The sequence below is a fragment of the Dama dama genome, chromosome 9 (genome assembly GCF_033118175.1).
Source record: "Dama dama isolate Ldn47 chromosome 9, ASM3311817v1, whole genome shotgun sequence".
Lineage (NCBI taxonomy): Eukaryota > Metazoa > Chordata > Mammalia > Artiodactyla > Cervidae > Dama > Dama dama.
The window spans coordinates 12,571,556-12,588,482 of NC_083689.1; the positions used below are offsets into that span (position 1 = coordinate 12,571,556).

Below are 16,927 nucleotides of genomic sequence, written 5' to 3' on the forward strand. Positions count from 1 at the left end.
GTACAAGTGATTTCATGCAGGATTAGTCTTTGTCTGGCTTATCTCACTCAGCATCATGCTTTCAAGTTCCGTCCATATTGCTGCGAGCGGCAGGATTTCCTCCTTTCTCATAGTAGAATCATGTTCTTATGCTTATCTCCTAATTATGGCAGGTAATACTGGCTTTCCACTTATCATAGTAGGTAACTACTCCCTTTAAAACATAACTTTATTATATATAATTCACACACTGTCAATTTACCCTTTGAAACTACAGGGTTCAATGGTCTTTGGTGTGTCTAAAGAGTTGTGCAACCACGTACCAAGGGAGTTGGAATCACCAAAAGAGTTTTAAAAGTCTTTATTAAGGTAGTTTTATTCCCTGCAAGGCAAACAAGTTATGTTTTTTTAAAACAACTTTGTTCTTGTTGTTGTTGTTTAGTTGCTAAGACATGTCCGACTCTTTTGTGACGCCACAGACGTAGCCCGCCAGGCTCCTCTGTCCAGAGGATTCTCCAGGCAAGAATACTGGAGTGGGTTGCCATTTCCTCCTCCAGGGGATCTTCCTGACCCTGGGATTGAACTCACATCTCCTGCATTGGCAGGCAGATACCTTACCACTGAATAACCAGGGAAGCCCAAAACAACTTTATTGAGATGTACTTCACATGCCATCCAATGGACCCATTTAAATTTTTCAATTCATTGTCTTTTGGTGTATTACATTATTAGCTTTTAAAAATTGTATGTGACACAAAACTTGCCATTTTAACCATTTTAAGGTGTGTAGTTCATAATGGGCAGCCAACTTCACTATCTATTTCCAAAGTTTTTTGTCACCCCAAACAGAAACTCTGTAATCGTTATACAGTAGCTCCCCAATCTCCTCGCCTCCAGCTTCTGGTTATCTCTAATCTACTTTGTGTCTCTGTGAGTTTGCCTGTTTGGAGTAGGCAAACCTATAAATGGACTCATATGACACTCGTCTGTTTATTTAAACTTTTATTTATTTATTTGGCTGCACTGGGTCTTAGTTGTCGAATACAGGATCTTTAGTTGCAGCATTTAACTCTTAGTTGTGGCATGTGGAAGCTAGTTCCCTGACCAGGGACTGAACCTGGGTCCCCTGCATTGGGAGCACCAAGTCTTAATCACTGGACCACCAGGGAAGTCCCAATACTTTTCCTTTTGTGTCTGGCTTATTTCATTGAATGTAACATTTTCAAATTTTATACATGTTGTAGACGCACTCAAGGTATTTTAACAGAGAGAATTTATTGTGGGCATTGACCAAACAGGCAGTGGGGGAGTGGAAAGGCAAGAAGGCATTTCTAGGGTTAAACCAGAGATAGTTCAGGTAGGGATCAGGTGACCTGCCCAGACCTGGGAAGAAAAGGAGGAGCTGAGGTTAGCAGATCCTAGAAGCACAGAGGATGGAGAAGAGTGTCCCATGTGAATCTGGTACTCATACCTCTGTGGAGGGGTTCCTGACCAGTTGAAGCTGGTGTATTTAGGGGGAGGCATGATGATGCTCGGAGAAGGCAATGGCACCCCCCTCCAGTTCTCTTGCCTGGAAAATCTCATGGACGGAGGAGCCTGGTGGGTTGCAGTCCACGGGGTCGCTAAGAATCGGACATAGCTGAGCGACTTCACTTTCACTTTTCACTTCCACGCATTGGAGAAGGAAATGGCAGCCCACTCCAGTGTTCTTGCCTGGAGAATCCCAGGGACGGGGGAGCCTGGTGGGCTGCCGTCTATAGGGTCGCACAGAGTCAGACATGACTGAAGTGACTTAGCAGCAGCATGATGATGCTAGTTTTACATATGGGTCAAAGCAATTGGAAGCTGGAAAGATCTGATACAGCTGGATGACAACAGGAAAATTCAAATCACAAGTCCCTCCTCCTCCTTCCTGTCTCTCTCTCCTGTCTTGTATGGTCAGAATGTAATAGGAAGCCAATTGGGCGTAAGGAGCTCACCTTGGGTGAGTTGTGGGCATGGGTGTAGACTGTGGGCAAGGAGGTGAAATTAATTGGCCAGCATGAGAGTGACCTCATTTCCTATAATTGATCATCTGTAACAACAACTTCATAAACAGTTGAAATGTTTTATTCCCCAAATAACCCAACCAATTAGAATGAAAGCAGACCAATTGTACCCCAAGTTCTGAAAGCTAGACATCCTATTGCTTTTCTTGTGTCTTGTGCTGAACTGGAGGCCTTTAAAATGGCTTAGGAGATCAACTCCTTGTGCTTCCCTTGCTAGTGTATGTTGTTGTTTAGTAGCTGAATTGTGTCTGATTCTTTGCCACCCCATGGACTGCAGCATGCCAGGCTTCCCTGTCCTCCACTATCTCCTGCAATTTGCCAGGAGATAAAGTTCATGTCTATTGAGTCAGTGATGCTATCTAACCATCTCATCCTCTACTAGTGTATACACTTTTTAAAATTAAAAAAATTATTAAATAATTTTCCAGTTTATCAAGATATAATTAACATATAACACTGTGTAAGTTTAAGGTATACAATGTGATGATACATTGCATACATTGGAAAATGATTAAGTGGATAAACTTTAAAAGAAATTTATTTATTTGACTGCATCAGGTCTTAGTTGTGGCATGTGGGATCTTGTTCCCTGATCAGGGATTGAACACAGGCCCCTGCATTGGAAGGTGGATTCCTTATTTTATTGTTCTCATAGATTTGAAAAAAAATGTGTTTATTTTTAATTGAAGGATAATTGCTTTACAATATTAGTTTCATTTCTGCCATATATCAACATGAATTAGCTGTAGGCATACATATGTCCCCCCATCTTGAACCTCTCTCCCACCTTCCACCCTTTCCCACTGCTCTAGGCTGTTACAGAGCCCCAGTTTGAGCTCTCTGAGTCATATAGCATATTTCCATTGGCTATCTGCTTTACATATGGTAGTGTATACACTTCCATGCTACTCACTCCATTCATCTTACCCTCTTGGGGAGGAGGATTCTTAACCACTGAACTGTCAGGGAAGTCCCCGGAAAGCGTGATTGATTAGTCATGTCTGCCATGGGCACCAACATAGAGAGATGGCACATTTGCTAAATATCCGTGATCCTATAACTAGCTGATCTCCAAGATCCCTTAGGGTTCTGGAAAGCTACAGTTCTGTGTCTGGATACTTCCTTGGGAACATTCTGGAGGTGAAACTGTCATGTAAAATATAGCCACATGGCATGGAAGTGTGGCCTGTGACTTTACCACTCCCAGCACACCTGCTTATATGAAAGGACTGAGGCTCATTACTCTCTGTGCGTGACAGACATCCTGGGAGGCAGTTGGCCATCAGGGAAAAGAAATCAAATACACAGTGCCTATCTCATCATCCTCACTGTTTAAGTACAGAGCAAAGATTCCAACATATTCTTTTATTTTATTATTCAAAAAGACACATCTACCCCCAATGTCCATTGCAGCACTATTTACAGTCAGAATATGGAAGCATCTAGATGTCCATCAACAGATGAATGGATAAAGAAGTTGTGGTACATATATGGAATATTACTCAACCATAAAAGGAATGAATATGAATCAGTTGCAGTGAAGTGGTTGAACCTAGAGCCTGTTATAAGTGAAATAAGCCAGAAAGAGAAAAACAAATATTGCCCATAATGCATATATATGGAATCTAGAAAACTAGTACTGATGAACCTATTTGCAGGGTAGGAATGGAGACCCACAGATTCTTAAAGTTTGACAACTGTTTACTGAACATCCAATATGTTGAGCAAAGACTTGTTCCCCACCCTGGAGAAATTGTAATTTGTGTCTCATCCTGGGTGACAGAGCAGAATCAACTGGAAAGAATATTAGGAATGGCTTTCTGGAATAAGTAGGGGCGGGAGATAGTGGAAAGTGGGTGAACAAGAGTGAGAGGGCACTCACGCTTGGAGAAATGGTAAGAACAAAGGCTTAGATGCAGGGACGAATAAGACAACATTAGTCTTGGAGCATGATTGGGGAAGTGGGAGATGAGTTTAGATGATCGCTGATAGGAGTGGGATTGTACAGGTGTGAGAAATCAGGGTGTGGAGTTGAGCCTTGATCTCTGTGTAATGAGGCACCGTTGTGTCTTCTTGAGTGTTCTGGGGAGATCAGGAATTGTAGATGATATGGAGGTCAGAGGAGGGCTGAGATGGGAGGGCATAGGCAAGGAAGGAAACTGGTGCAAAGATAGAGACATGAGAGGATGGAACTAGAGAGTGACAAGGAAAGGAGGAGAATGTTTCAAAGTCACACTGGGCTGGGTATGGTGGCTGGTGACATATGAAGGATGCGGAAGAGGGGTGTCATAGATGACTGCAGAGGTTTGAGCTTGACGGTTCCAGGGAACACTTGGTGGATGGACCAGGAAGAAATGATTCCGCTTTAGCCATGAGTTTTCAGTGATGGCAGATATGACCACAGGTTATTATGGTGGGAATGGTCAGGGCTGTAGATAAGTAGAAAGGTGTCATAGACTTGGGAGCCTCTGATCCAGCTTTCAGCCCAGTGTCAGAATCCCATGGAGGTAAGCTTTCCCAGGTGGTGCTAGTGGTAAAGAACCTGTTTGCCAATGCAGGAGATGTCAGAGACTTGGTTGGGAAGATTCTCTGGAGGAGGGCATAGCAACCCTCTTCAGTATTCTTGCCTGGAGAGTGCCATGGACAGAGGAGCCTGGTGGATTACAGTCCATGGGGGTCAAAAAAAGTCAGATCAGACTGAGCAACTACGCACACACTCACTAATGGAAGACTTAGCAGGTAGTGGAAGTGGGGCTAGCCTGGAAGCCAGACCTTGACCCTGCCACTGGCTTACTGTGTGGTATTTGAGAAGTGATTTAGCCTCTCTAGTCCTCTATAACCTTATCTGAAAAGTAACAGGGTAACACTAGGGGTTTCTCCAGAGCTCCAACATGCTATGATTTAGAGTGGTTGGAAGTTGACTAGTGGGAAGTTGCTGTTTGACACAAGGAATTCAACCTGGTGCTCTGTGACAACCGGGATGTGGGATGGGGTGGGGTGGGAGAGAGGTTCCAGAGGGAGCGGATATATGTGTATTTGTGGCTGATTCACATTGTTATACGGCAGAAGCAACACAACACAGTAAAGCCATTATCCTCCAATTAAGAACAAAAAATTTTTTCAAAAAGAGAGTCAAAACTCTGAGAATGGGTAAAGGGATGGATTGTCTCAGACAGATGTCAGGGTTCAGAGCAGTGGATGGAGTGGCATTAGTTAGGAGGGAGGGCTTCAGAAAAGGAGGAAGCAGCTCAGCTAACCAGAGAGAACCCATGAGGTGGTTGGCATCAAGGCACCAGCTTGCTAGCCAAAGAAGAGGGGTCTTGGAGAGAGAACAACTTTTGCTTTACTGAATTTCCCGTGGTTGAGAGGAAATCTCTGGGAGATGGGAATGGATGTGATTGCCAGGAGGAAGTTATAACTCCACGTGAAATTCCAGAGCCAGTGAAGTTTTGATTGGGATGGGAGGTGGTGAATAGGCATGTTTTATTGGTGGAAAATCTTGAGTTTTATCCAGGTACATGTGTATGGATATGATTCATGGCGGAAAGAAGAGGGCTTCACTGGAGCATAAGAATAGAGAGTGGGATACGTGAATGCCTTTTTAGGTGTATTAATAGAAGTAGAGAGTCCAGCCTGAGGGAGGCGATGTTAGTGTTATCACCATGCCTTGTGCTCAGTTTTAGCTGGCTTGCCCTAAGAAGGATGCGGATAGATCGAAGGAGGACCTTCATGAAGGGTGTGATGAAAGAAGAGCTGGGCACCATTTAGCTTTGGGAAGAGAAGATTTTGGAGAAGTGGTGAGAGCTGCCTTTAAAGCTCTGTGGGGGCAGAGAGGGCACCTGAAAGAGAGCCCCACCCCACCCTTTCTACTTCTACTGCAGATAGAGTCGTTTCCGAAGAGTGCTTTGGATTTCAGGATTCACTTTCCTTGCTTCCCCTTCTTGAATCATCTCTGCTTCTGCCATCCTCCGGGTCACCTGCAGCAACAGGAATGGTCAGCTTGGGGCTGGGCTTTTGGGGGAGTCGGGTAATGAGCTTATTGGGAGAAAGTTAGGGCAGGTGGGTCTCCATGTCCTAAAATGGGAGACCTTTATTGTCTCATCCTACACTGTAATCGGGCTTCGGGTGTCTCAGAAGGTAAAGAATCTGCCTTCAGTGCTGGAGAGCTGGGTTCCATCCCTGTGTCAGGAAGATCCCCTGGAGAAAGAAATGGCCACCCACTCCAGTATTCTTGCCTGGAGAATTCCACAGACAGAGGACCCTGGGGGGGCTACAGTCCATGAGGTCACAAGGAGCTGGGTATGATTGAGCAACTGACACTTTCACTTTCTCACCATAATCTCTGTGGAATCACTGGCTACACATTCTCATTATATGTTTTTTTCTAATCTGCCAAAATAACACATAACCATCAGAATGTCCAAAGACGAGTTGAACCTAAGGGGCTTGTTTACAGAAATGTATCCATATTTCATCTAAATTATCTCACATACTGTAAGCTTTGGAACTCCCTGCTTTAGGGAAAGTCACTTCTGGGAGATGGGTGTTCTAGTTTCTGTGTTGGGACCCAGGTTGGCCTTGGAGCAGGAGGCAGGAGAGGGGGAACATGCAGAAAGGTTTGCAAGAGGCTCAGCCTGCTGTGCTTCCAGGGGGTGCAGTTGGTAAAGAATGTGCCTGCCAATGCCGGAGGCGCAAAGGATGCAGGCTTGATCCTTGGGTCAGGAAGATCCCCTGGAGGAGGAAATGGCAACCCGCTCCAGTATTCTTGCCTGGGAAATCCCATGGACAGAGGAGCCTGGCGGGCTACAGTCTATAGGGTCACAAAGAGTCGGACATGACTGAGTGACTGGGCATGCACATACAGTCCATTCTGCATGCTCCCTGATCAGGCTGGGTGGGGTTTCCAAGGTACTTTCTCCCAACTCACCTCTGTCAGAAGCTCCAGGATGGGTCCTCTCTTATTGACGAACACATCAACCAGAGTCTGGATGAAGTAGGAGCCCTCCTGGTCGTGTCTGTAGGCAATGTACCCTGGGAATTCCAGAGAAGTGGGCTCAGGGGAGCTCAGTGGGGGTGGGTGACTGTGTGTGTGGGTGTGTGTGCATGCACACGCGTGCACGTGCATGCACATATGCTACAAAACACCTTGGACAATGGTGGGTCCTGGAGGGGAGTCTCAAGAGTTAGGAGTGGCAGGCGAGGTGGAGAAGCAGGCCACCCTGAGTCAGCTGGAAGCTCATACCCTCTATGGTGGAGAAGACATGGAGGGTGTCTGTGTACGTTGGGATGGTTTCAGGAGTATTTTCTGTGATCATCACAAGATCCCCTCCAGCGACTGGTTCACCAGGGTCCCTTTGTTCTGAAACATCAAGAAGGAAAAGGCAAAATCAGAAAGAAAGAAGGAGAAAAAATAAAGGTCATAAGACAGATGGGAAACCCAAGGCTTGGCTGGGGTCTTGGATCTGGGAGGGAGGGGCTCTGTGTCCTTGGCTCTTGGCCCCACCTCCTCGACAAGCCTGCACGATGTACACCTTAGGCTTGGCTCTCAGGGCCCGGCAGTTCTTGTTGTTCAGAGCCTGGAAGAGGTCCTCCAGCTCCACCATCCTCTCATCCTTCCCTTTGAGGCGCCCTTCTAATCCGTGTGCCATGAGAACCACGAAGGCACAGCTGACAAAGTCTTCTCGGGCGTCGATGGCTTGTTGGAATTTTTCCAACTCTTCCTGGAATTGCTGGAGTGAGAGGAATGGCCGGACTCAGGGGTGATCCCGGAATCCACCTTCTCCTTCAGCCCCCACCCCTCCCCTGCTGGGCTGGAGCTGGCAGCACAATACCTGGGCGGTAGGGTCTCTCTTCATGGTGCTCTCAAACCCCAGCTGCTGGAACATGCGTTCCAGGGCATCCAGATCTGCCTCGGAACCTTCCCGGGCTTTGGTGACACACAGTGTCAGGGCCAGACGGGCACCCGACATGTCGTATGTCTCCTGCGCCAAGAGACAACAGAAATCATCAAAGGGGCAGGGAAGGGGAGGAGAAAGCAGGTGTGGTCCAAAGATGCCTGGAGGTAGGGTTGCTGAGTAAAATACAGGATGCCAAGTTATACTCAAGGTTCAGATGAAAAAAAAAAACAACCCAAGTTTCAAAGAATAAAGGGCTTCCCTTGCGGCTCAGATGGTGAATTCACCCGCAATGTGGGAGACCCAGGTTTGATCTCAGGGTTGGGACGATCCCCTGGAGAAGGGAATGGCGACGCACTCCAGTATTCTTGCCTGGAGAATCCCATGGACAGAGAAGCCTGGTAGGCTACAGTCCATGGGGTAACAAAGAGTTGGACATGACTGAGTGACTAACACTTTGAAGAATAAGTATGTCCTCAACATTGCATGGAGTATGCTGCTGCTGCTGCTGCTAAGTCACTTCAGTCGTGTCCGACTCCCAGTGACCCCATGGACTGCAGCCTACAAGGCTCCTCTGTCCATGGGATTTTCCTTGCAAGAATACTGGAGTGGATTGCCATTGCCTTCTCCATGCATGGAGTATATTTACACTGAAAGGTTATTTGTTGTTGATATGAAATTAAAATTTGACCGGGCATCCTTTATTTTTATTTGCCAAATCTGGCAATTCAACCTGGGGTCCAGTGTGAACTTGAGTACGTCACTTCTCCTGTTTGAATCTGTTTCCAAATATAGGGGCTTCCCTGGTGGTTCAGATGGTAAAGAATCCGCCTGCAATGTGGGAGACTTGGGTTCAGTCCCTGGGTCGGGAAGATCCCCTGGAGAAAGGGATGGCAACCCACTCCAGTATTCTTGCCTGGAGAATTCCATGGACAGAGGAACCTGGTAAGCTACAGTCCATGGGGTCGAAAATAGTCGGGCAAGGCTGAGTGATTAACACACTTCCAAATAGAGACAATGAATATGTGTGAGGGGGGGATTTTGAGGGTCTCATCCAGTTGTCACATTTGATAGCTTTGTCTCTCTCTCCATCATTCCCAAGAGTATTCTGAACATTACCTTCTCACTTGCAGAGGTCTCAGACTTTCTGAAGCTAATTCTGAGATTCTATCTTGTCCTATCAGAGGAAGAAGAATATTGGGGCCAACATTTCTTTTTTTAGAAGAAAAGCAGGGTGGGACTTCCCTGGTGGTGCACTGGTTAAGAATCTGCTTTCCAATGCAGGAGACCCGGCTTCGATTCCTGGTTGGGGAAATAAGATTCCACATGCCACAGGGCAATAACAAGAGCTGTGCGCCACAACTAGAGAGGAGCCCTCCAGCTGCAATGAGGATCCCTTGTGCCCCCATTAAGACCCAGTTCAGCCAAAAAATATGTAAATAGGTATAAAAAAAGAGAAGCAGGATACTGAGTACCATAATCATAAGAATTTTATCATCGAGACAAAGGTAGCCAGGGTGCCCCCTTCTTTTCCCAGTTGCCACAACTTCAGTTCCATTGCTGGGTCTTTTTCTCCAACTGAATGATCACAAAGCACCTAAATTCTGAATCCACGTCATGATTTTTCACCCACTCCAGTGTATCAAACATTAAGTTCCTCTCTTCCCCTCTCCCCAGATGCTCCCACCCCTCTCCCCAAGCCTGCATCCAGCCTACCTCCTCCAAAGGCTGAGGACTGCTCATCTCTTTTGATTCTGAGTCCGAATCTCACCACCCTTGGCTGATTCTAAGGGAAGAGGGACAAGAGAAGATAGGTTAAAGGTCTCCAAAGGAGGACAGAGGGGCTCAGGGGACAGAATAGGTTGTCTATTTGGGTTTCTGAGACTGAACAGGATCCCCGTGGTGGGGACTTGGTTCATGTTCAGACCTGGGGCAAGAGATGACAGTCCATGAAGTGTGTCCTGTCTAGTGCGATACTCTGGCGATTAATGTTCATTGCTTCCCAGGAGGCTCAGTGGTAAAGAAGCTGCCTGCCATTGCAGCAGATGTAAGAGATACAGATTTGATTCCTGAGTAGCGAAGATCCATCCCCTGGAGAAGGAAATGGCAACCCAGTCCAGTATTCTTGCCTGGGAAATCCCATGGACAGAGGAGCCTGGTGGGCTACAGTCCATGGGCTTGCAGAGTTGGAATAACTGAGCAACTGAACAATAACGACAATGTTCACTGCAGCATTATTTACAAATGCCAAGATATGGAAACAACCTACATGCTCATGGTAGATGAATGGACGAAGAAGATACTTATATAAACGATAGAATATTATTCAGCCATAAAAAGAATGAAATCTTGTCATTTGCGACCACATGGATGGACCTAGAGGGCATTATGCTAAGTGAATAAGACAAAAGAAGACAAATACCGTAAGATTTCACATATATGTGGAATCAAAAAGAAAAAAGCCAAAGCAAATGAAGAAACATAACAAAACAGAAACAGAGTTATAGATACAGAAAACAAACAGGTGTGTTTCCAGAGGGGAGGAGGATGGGGGTGATGAGAGGAATAGGTAAAGAAGATTAAGAGGTACAAACTCCTAGTTACCAAGTAAATGAGTGATGGGTATGAAATGTACAGTGTGGAGAATATAGTCAATAACTATTGATAACGTGGTATGGCAGCACTTTGTAATTAGACATTGTGGCGATCAGTTTGAGCTGTATAGAAATATCAAATCACTGTGCTGTGTAATAGGAACTAACAGTGTGTTAGGTCAATTATACTTAGAAACAAATAAATTAATAAAAAAGAGGTCAGATTTGTGGTTATCAGAGGTGGAGGGGGGAGGGGAATTGGATGAGGGAAGTCAAAATGTACAACTTCCATTTATAACATAGATAAGTATTAGGGATGTAGTGTACAAGATGGTAATATAATCAACATTGCTGTATTATACATGAAAGTTAGGACAGTAAATCCTGAGTTTTCATCACAAGAAAAATATTTTCCTATTTCTTTAATTTTGTATCTATATGAGATGATGGATGTTCACTAAACTTATGATAATCATTTCATGGTATATGTAAATCAAATCATTATGCTGTATACCCTAAACTTATTCAGTGTTGTATGTCAATTGTATCTCAATAAAACTGGGAGAAAAAATAAAATGAGAATGTCATCAAAGTGGGGAATACAATTTTGAAACTGTCCCAGAAGTTCTCAAATCTGAATAGATCAATTCACCTTCCTCCCTCTGACTTGAGCCTGAACATCTGTCCAAGTTCTTCATTCTCATCTCTGATTCTTTTTCTGGATAGAATGACTTTTTCCACAGTCTTGGCATTTTCCCATTTCTTTACTTTTTGTTACATTTTGTCCTCAATCCTGAGTGCTTTTTACTGGTTAAGACCCTGCTCTGCCAATCTTGGGGGCATCAGGTCTGCTATGACTTCCCCCCACCATTTATCCATCCACTCACACATCTGTCCATCCCATCCATCCAGACAGCCATTCATCCATCTGTTCATTCATTTATCCATCCATCCATGGATCCATCCATTCATTCATTCATCAGTCCATCCGACACCTGCCCATTCATTCATTCATCCACTCATCTATCCATATGTCTACTTCTCCATCCAATCACCCATATATCTGTGTATCCAGCAAATATTTTCTGGGTATCTATTATGTGCTGGGCCCTGGGAATACACTGTATAAGACAGACATGATCCCTGCCCTAAGGTAGCTCTTGTCTATGGTAGAAATGAGCATTAAATCTCTCCCCATCTGTTAGAAACACACGTGCACTACACACACACACACACACACCCACACACACACACACACACCGCACTGGAGCCAGTGCTGTGAGGGAAGAGGAATTAAACACTTTGAGAGAGAAAGTGGATGGAAGCTTAACCTAGAATTAAGTCCTGCCTTGGCCCCTTCCCAGTTGTGTGACCTTGAGCGTCTCACTCTCCTCTCTGAGACAGTTTTCCTGTCTGAAAAGGACTTGGAAATGATAGATGCTTTATAGCAATGGCACTGCGAAGTGGGTTTGGGGATCCCTGTTGACCCGCTGGAAATTGCCTCTCCCTCCTCTGGGCGCCCACAGCTCTGCCAGTCTATACTTGTGTTACAGCTTTTGATTCTTGTTCTAGTGACTGAACGAGCAGCTCCATTTTTAGAACCGATAGCCTGACTTCTTTGTCTCTGTCTCCATCAGGGTCACCAGTGTGGGAATGGGCACAGAGCTGGTGTCAGGGAGAGTTTCTTGAGTAAACAAATAAATGAACAAAAGAAAGAAAGAATGATGGATGTGTAACTGGATGAACATTTCTTCAGTTCTGCCCAAACTGGACTGAGCATCCATTGGTGCAGGGATAGGGAAAAGAAAGAGGAGGAAGTAGGGGACTGAGGGGGAGAGGGGAGAGAGACAGAGAGACGTAGACAGACAAACAGACACACACATACATACACAGAGAAAGACAGAGACAGACACACATACAATCACAGAGAGACAGAGAGACAGACAGACAGACACACATACATACACAGAGAGAGACAGAGAGGGAGACAGACAGACAGACAGACAGATGCACAGAGACATTTGATATCACTTACTGACTCTGGAAGTAACTTCTCAAATTCAGGCTCTCTCACCACCCTCCTAGCTGCCAACAAGTCAGGGCACCGAGGAAGGGTCAGGCTCCGCGTGCTGACCTTGGAGAAAGGGCTGCCAGCCTGGGATCTTCTCAGGTGCCTCCTGAGAGGCCTGTCTATGAACTGGGCAACACAGCTGTCTGGGCCTTTATTGCTGGCAAGCTTTTTGTTGCTCAAGAAACCTTATGACACGAGGGACACACCCTTGACACAACCTCGGTGAGGAAACAGGACCAAACGCCCATGGAGCGAGTGATGGCAAAGCTTCGCTGACACCCCCTGGCTAAGGAGGCTGAGGCAGAGCATCCAAATTAGCCAGGGCTTTGATGCCATCCCAACCACAAAGCACCTGCCAGATTCCAACTCATCATTCTCATCCTTACACCTCTTCTATCCCTTCCACATTTGGCTGTGCAGATAATGCCAACTTCACATGTTTATTAACTCCTCCAGTCCTCAACAGCCCTAGGAAATCAGCGCTGTTGCTCCCATGAAGCAACTGAAACTCACATGTGAAATGACTGCCCGACCACTAATTGGCACCGTTGGTATTCAAATCCAAGAGGGTCCAGCCCTGGAGGGTTTGGTCCAGCCCCCTGATGGATACTTCACAGTTGATTCAGTCTCTCTCTTCTCTTCCTCGTGACCTCCTTCCTCTATTTTTTTTCAGCTTTAATTTTATTTTACTTTAAAATTCAATTCAATTTACTTTAAATTAAAAAAGCATTTTTTAATATGATTTTAAAGGTCACTTTCCTTTTATAGTTATTATAAAATATTGGCTGTATTCCCCATGTTGTACAGTATATTCTTCTATTTAGTTATTTAAAAATAAACAGCAATTTTAATTAATTAAAATATTTTCAATAAAATATTTTAATTGAAATGTTTTACTTTAAAATATAAATAAATCCTCTCGAACTTGAAGACCAGTTGTGCCAATGAGTTGTTGGGCAGTCATGTCACCTCTGAGACTCAGCTGCTTCATGGGAGGAACAGAGCTGATCTAGGACTGCAGGAGATAATAAACATGTGAAGTTGGCACTATCGGCACAGTTAAATGTGGAAGGGATGGAAGAGGTGTAATGATGGGAATGATGGACTTGGTAGCTGGATGAGCTGGAATCTGGGGGGTGCTTTGTGGTTGGGATGGCATCAAAGCCCTGGCTAATTTGGATGCTCTGCCTCAGCCTTCTTAGCCAGGGGTGTTGGTTAAGCTTTGCCATCATTTGTTCCATGAGCGCTTGGCTCTCTTATGTCCTTCTTCTTCTGTTCTTTTTCAGCTTTAATTTTATTTCACTTTTCAATTCAATTTACTTTTTTATTAAAAAATAAATTAAAAGTATGATTTTAAAGGTTACTCTCCATTTATATTTATTACAAAACATTGGCTATATTCCCCATGTTGTACAATCCATTCTTTTAATTAATTAATTTTTATTTTTGGCTGTACTGGGTCTTGGTTGTTGCATGGGTGTTTTCTCTAGTTGCAGTGAATGGGGGCTACTCTCTAGTTGTGGGTCCGAGGGCTTCTTAGAGACTTGGCTTCAGTAGCGCTGGTTCCCAGGCTCTAGAACACAGGCTCAGTAGTTGCAGCACACAGGCTTAGTTGTTCCGAGGCATGTGGGATCTTCGTTGAACCAGGGAAAGAAACTGTGTCTCCTGCATTGGCAGGCAGATTCTTAATCACTGGACCACCAGGGAAGCTCTATAATATATTCTTGTAGTCTATCTTACACCCAATAGTTTGTATTTTCCTTCCCCATCACTATATTGCCCCCCTCCTCTCCCCACTAGGAGCTTCCTTGATAGCTCAGTTGGTAAAGAATTTGCCTGCAATGCAGGAGACCCTGGTTTGATTCCTGGGTCGGGAAGATTGGCTGGAGAACGGATAGGCTACCCACTCCAGTATTCCTGGGCTTCCCCTGTGGCTCAGTTGGTAAAGAATCCACCTGCAACTTGGGAGACCTGGGTTCCATCCCTGGGTTGGGAAGATCTGGAGAAGGGAAAGGCTACACACTCCAGTATTCTGGCCTGGAGAATTCCATGGACTGTATAGTCCATGGGGTTGCAAAGAGCAGGACATGACTGAGCGACTTTCACTTTCTCCCCACTAGTAATCATTAGTTTTTTTCTCTAAATCTGTGAGTCTGCATCTTTTTTATTTGTGGTATTTTTAAGATTCCACATATAAGGGCTGTCATATGTATGTGTTTTTCTCTGTCTGACATTTCATTTAGCATAATGCCCTATTTTATGTCAATAGCTGTAATGAAATGTAATTCACATAGTATATATATCCATACAATTTACCCATTTAAGGTGTACAGTTAAATTGTTTTTTACTATATTTACAGAGTTGTGTGAATATCACCACAGTAAAATTTGGGACATTTCCATCATCTCAAAGAGAAATTTTGTGGCCTTTAGCTATTGTCCTGAATTTCCCCCTTCCCCAACCTCCTACATCACAGGCCTAGGAAGCCATTTGTCTACTTTTTGTCTCTATCAACAAAGTTTCAAGGGTTATTAAAAGACAAATATTAAAAAGCCAAAACTTTAGAACTTGGATGACAAACCTAGACAGCGTATTAAAAAGCAGAGACATCACTTTGCCGACAAAGGGGCTGATAAAACTATGGTTTTTCCCATAGTCATGTATGGATGTGAGAGTTGGACCATAAAGAAGGCTGAGCGCTGAAGAACGGATGCTTCTGAACTGTGGTGTTGGAGAAGACTCTTAAGAGTCCCTTGGACTGCAAGGAGATCAAACCAGTCCATCCTAAAGGAGATCAGTCCTGGGTGTTCATTGGAAGCACTGATGCTGAAGCTGAAACTCCAATACTTTGGCCACCTGATGTGAAGAGCCGACTCAGTGGAAAAGACCCTGATGCTGGGAAAGATTGAAGGCAGGAGGAGAAGGGGATGACAGAGGATGGGATGATTAGATGGTGCCACTGACTCAATGAACATGAGTTTGAGCAAGCTCTGAGAAATGGTGAAGGACAAGGAAGCCTGGTATGCTGCAGTCCATGGGGTCGCAAAGAGTTGGACATGATTGAGCAGCTGAACAACAAAAACAACACTTTAGAATTTGTAGAAGAAAGTAAAAAGAGTAACTGTATGTCCTTTAGGATCTTAGAGTAAAGATTTTTTTTTATAAATTTTTTTTTAAAAATTTTTGGCTGGGTCTTTGCTACTGTGAGTGGGTTTTCTGCAGGCAGTGAGCAGGGGCTGCTCATCATTGCGGTGCTCAGGCTTCTCCCAATGGAAGGCTTTCCCTGCCTCGGAGCACAGGCTGCAGGCGTGTGGCCTCGGCAGCTGTGGTGTATGTGCTTAGTTGCCCTGTGACATGTGGGATCTCCCCGGACGAGTGATTGAACCTGTGTCCCCTGCATTGGTAGGCGGATTCCCATCTACTGTGCCACCAGGGAAGTCCAAGTTTCTTTTTTTTTTTTTAATTAATTTTTATCTGCATATAGTTGCTTTACAGTGTTATGGTAATTTCTACTGTCCAGCAAAGTGAATCAGCCACATGTATACATACCCCACCTCTTTTTTGGATTTTGTCCCCATTTAGGTCCCCACAGAGCGCTGAGTAGTGTTCCCCGTGCTCTAGAGTTGGTTTTCATTCCTTATGTCTTGCTCTGTGGGAATACTGTCCCTCTCTCTGCTTCCAAGAGCCCATTTCCGTCTCTCTCTCAGTAGTTGTCACTGTGTGTGTCTCTTTGTGCCCTATTAGCCTATTTTCCCCATGTAGCATCGTGTTACTAAGGTTCATCCATGTTGCACCAGGTACCAGTACTTTTTACGGCTGAATAATATTCCATTCTATGGATATACCTAATTTTGTTCATCTGTCCATTAATGGGTGTTTGGGCTGTTTCCACTTTTTGGCTATTATGAGTCATGCTGCTATAAACATTTGCATGCAAGTTTTTGTGTAGATGTATGTTTTCATTTCTCCTGGGCTTGTACCTAGGATTGGAATATTCAAGCAATATTGAAATTGTTCAGCCAAGCTGGAACATTCTGTCCAAATGCTGTAGTTACCGTGGAAAACAGTGTGATGGCTCTCCCAAAAATGAAACTTAGAATTATCATTTGATCCAGCAATTCTACTTCTGGGTATATACACAAAAGAGTTGAAAACAGGAACGTGAACAGATATTTGTACACCAGTGTTCATGGTAGTATTATTTACAATAGCCCAAAGGTGGAAACAACCCAAATGGCCGGTGATGGATGAATAGATAAAAAAGTGGTGTGTCCATACAATGGAATATTATTCAGCCTTAAAAAGGAGGTAGATTCTGAACATGCTACGACACAGATGAA

At 44.6% G+C, this 16,927-nt stretch overlaps 1 protein-coding gene across 1 annotated transcript; it reads right to left on the bottom strand.

Moving 5' to 3' along the window:
• Window positions 1–5,899: 5,899 nt before the first annotated feature.
• Window positions 5,900–9,664, bottom strand: CASP14 (caspase 14). Its single transcript, XM_061149197.1, has 6 exons — window positions 9,638–9,664; window positions 7,859–8,008; window positions 7,531–7,756; window positions 7,270–7,386; window positions 6,955–7,058; window positions 5,900–6,004 (listed from the first exon to the last, which is right to left on the bottom strand). Exons 1-6 carry the CDS (start codon window positions 9,662–9,664, stop codon window positions 5,900–5,902), a joined length of 729 nt encoding a protein of 242 aa, XP_061005180.1.
• Between the last annotated feature and the right edge of the window lie 7,263 nt (window positions 9,665–16,927).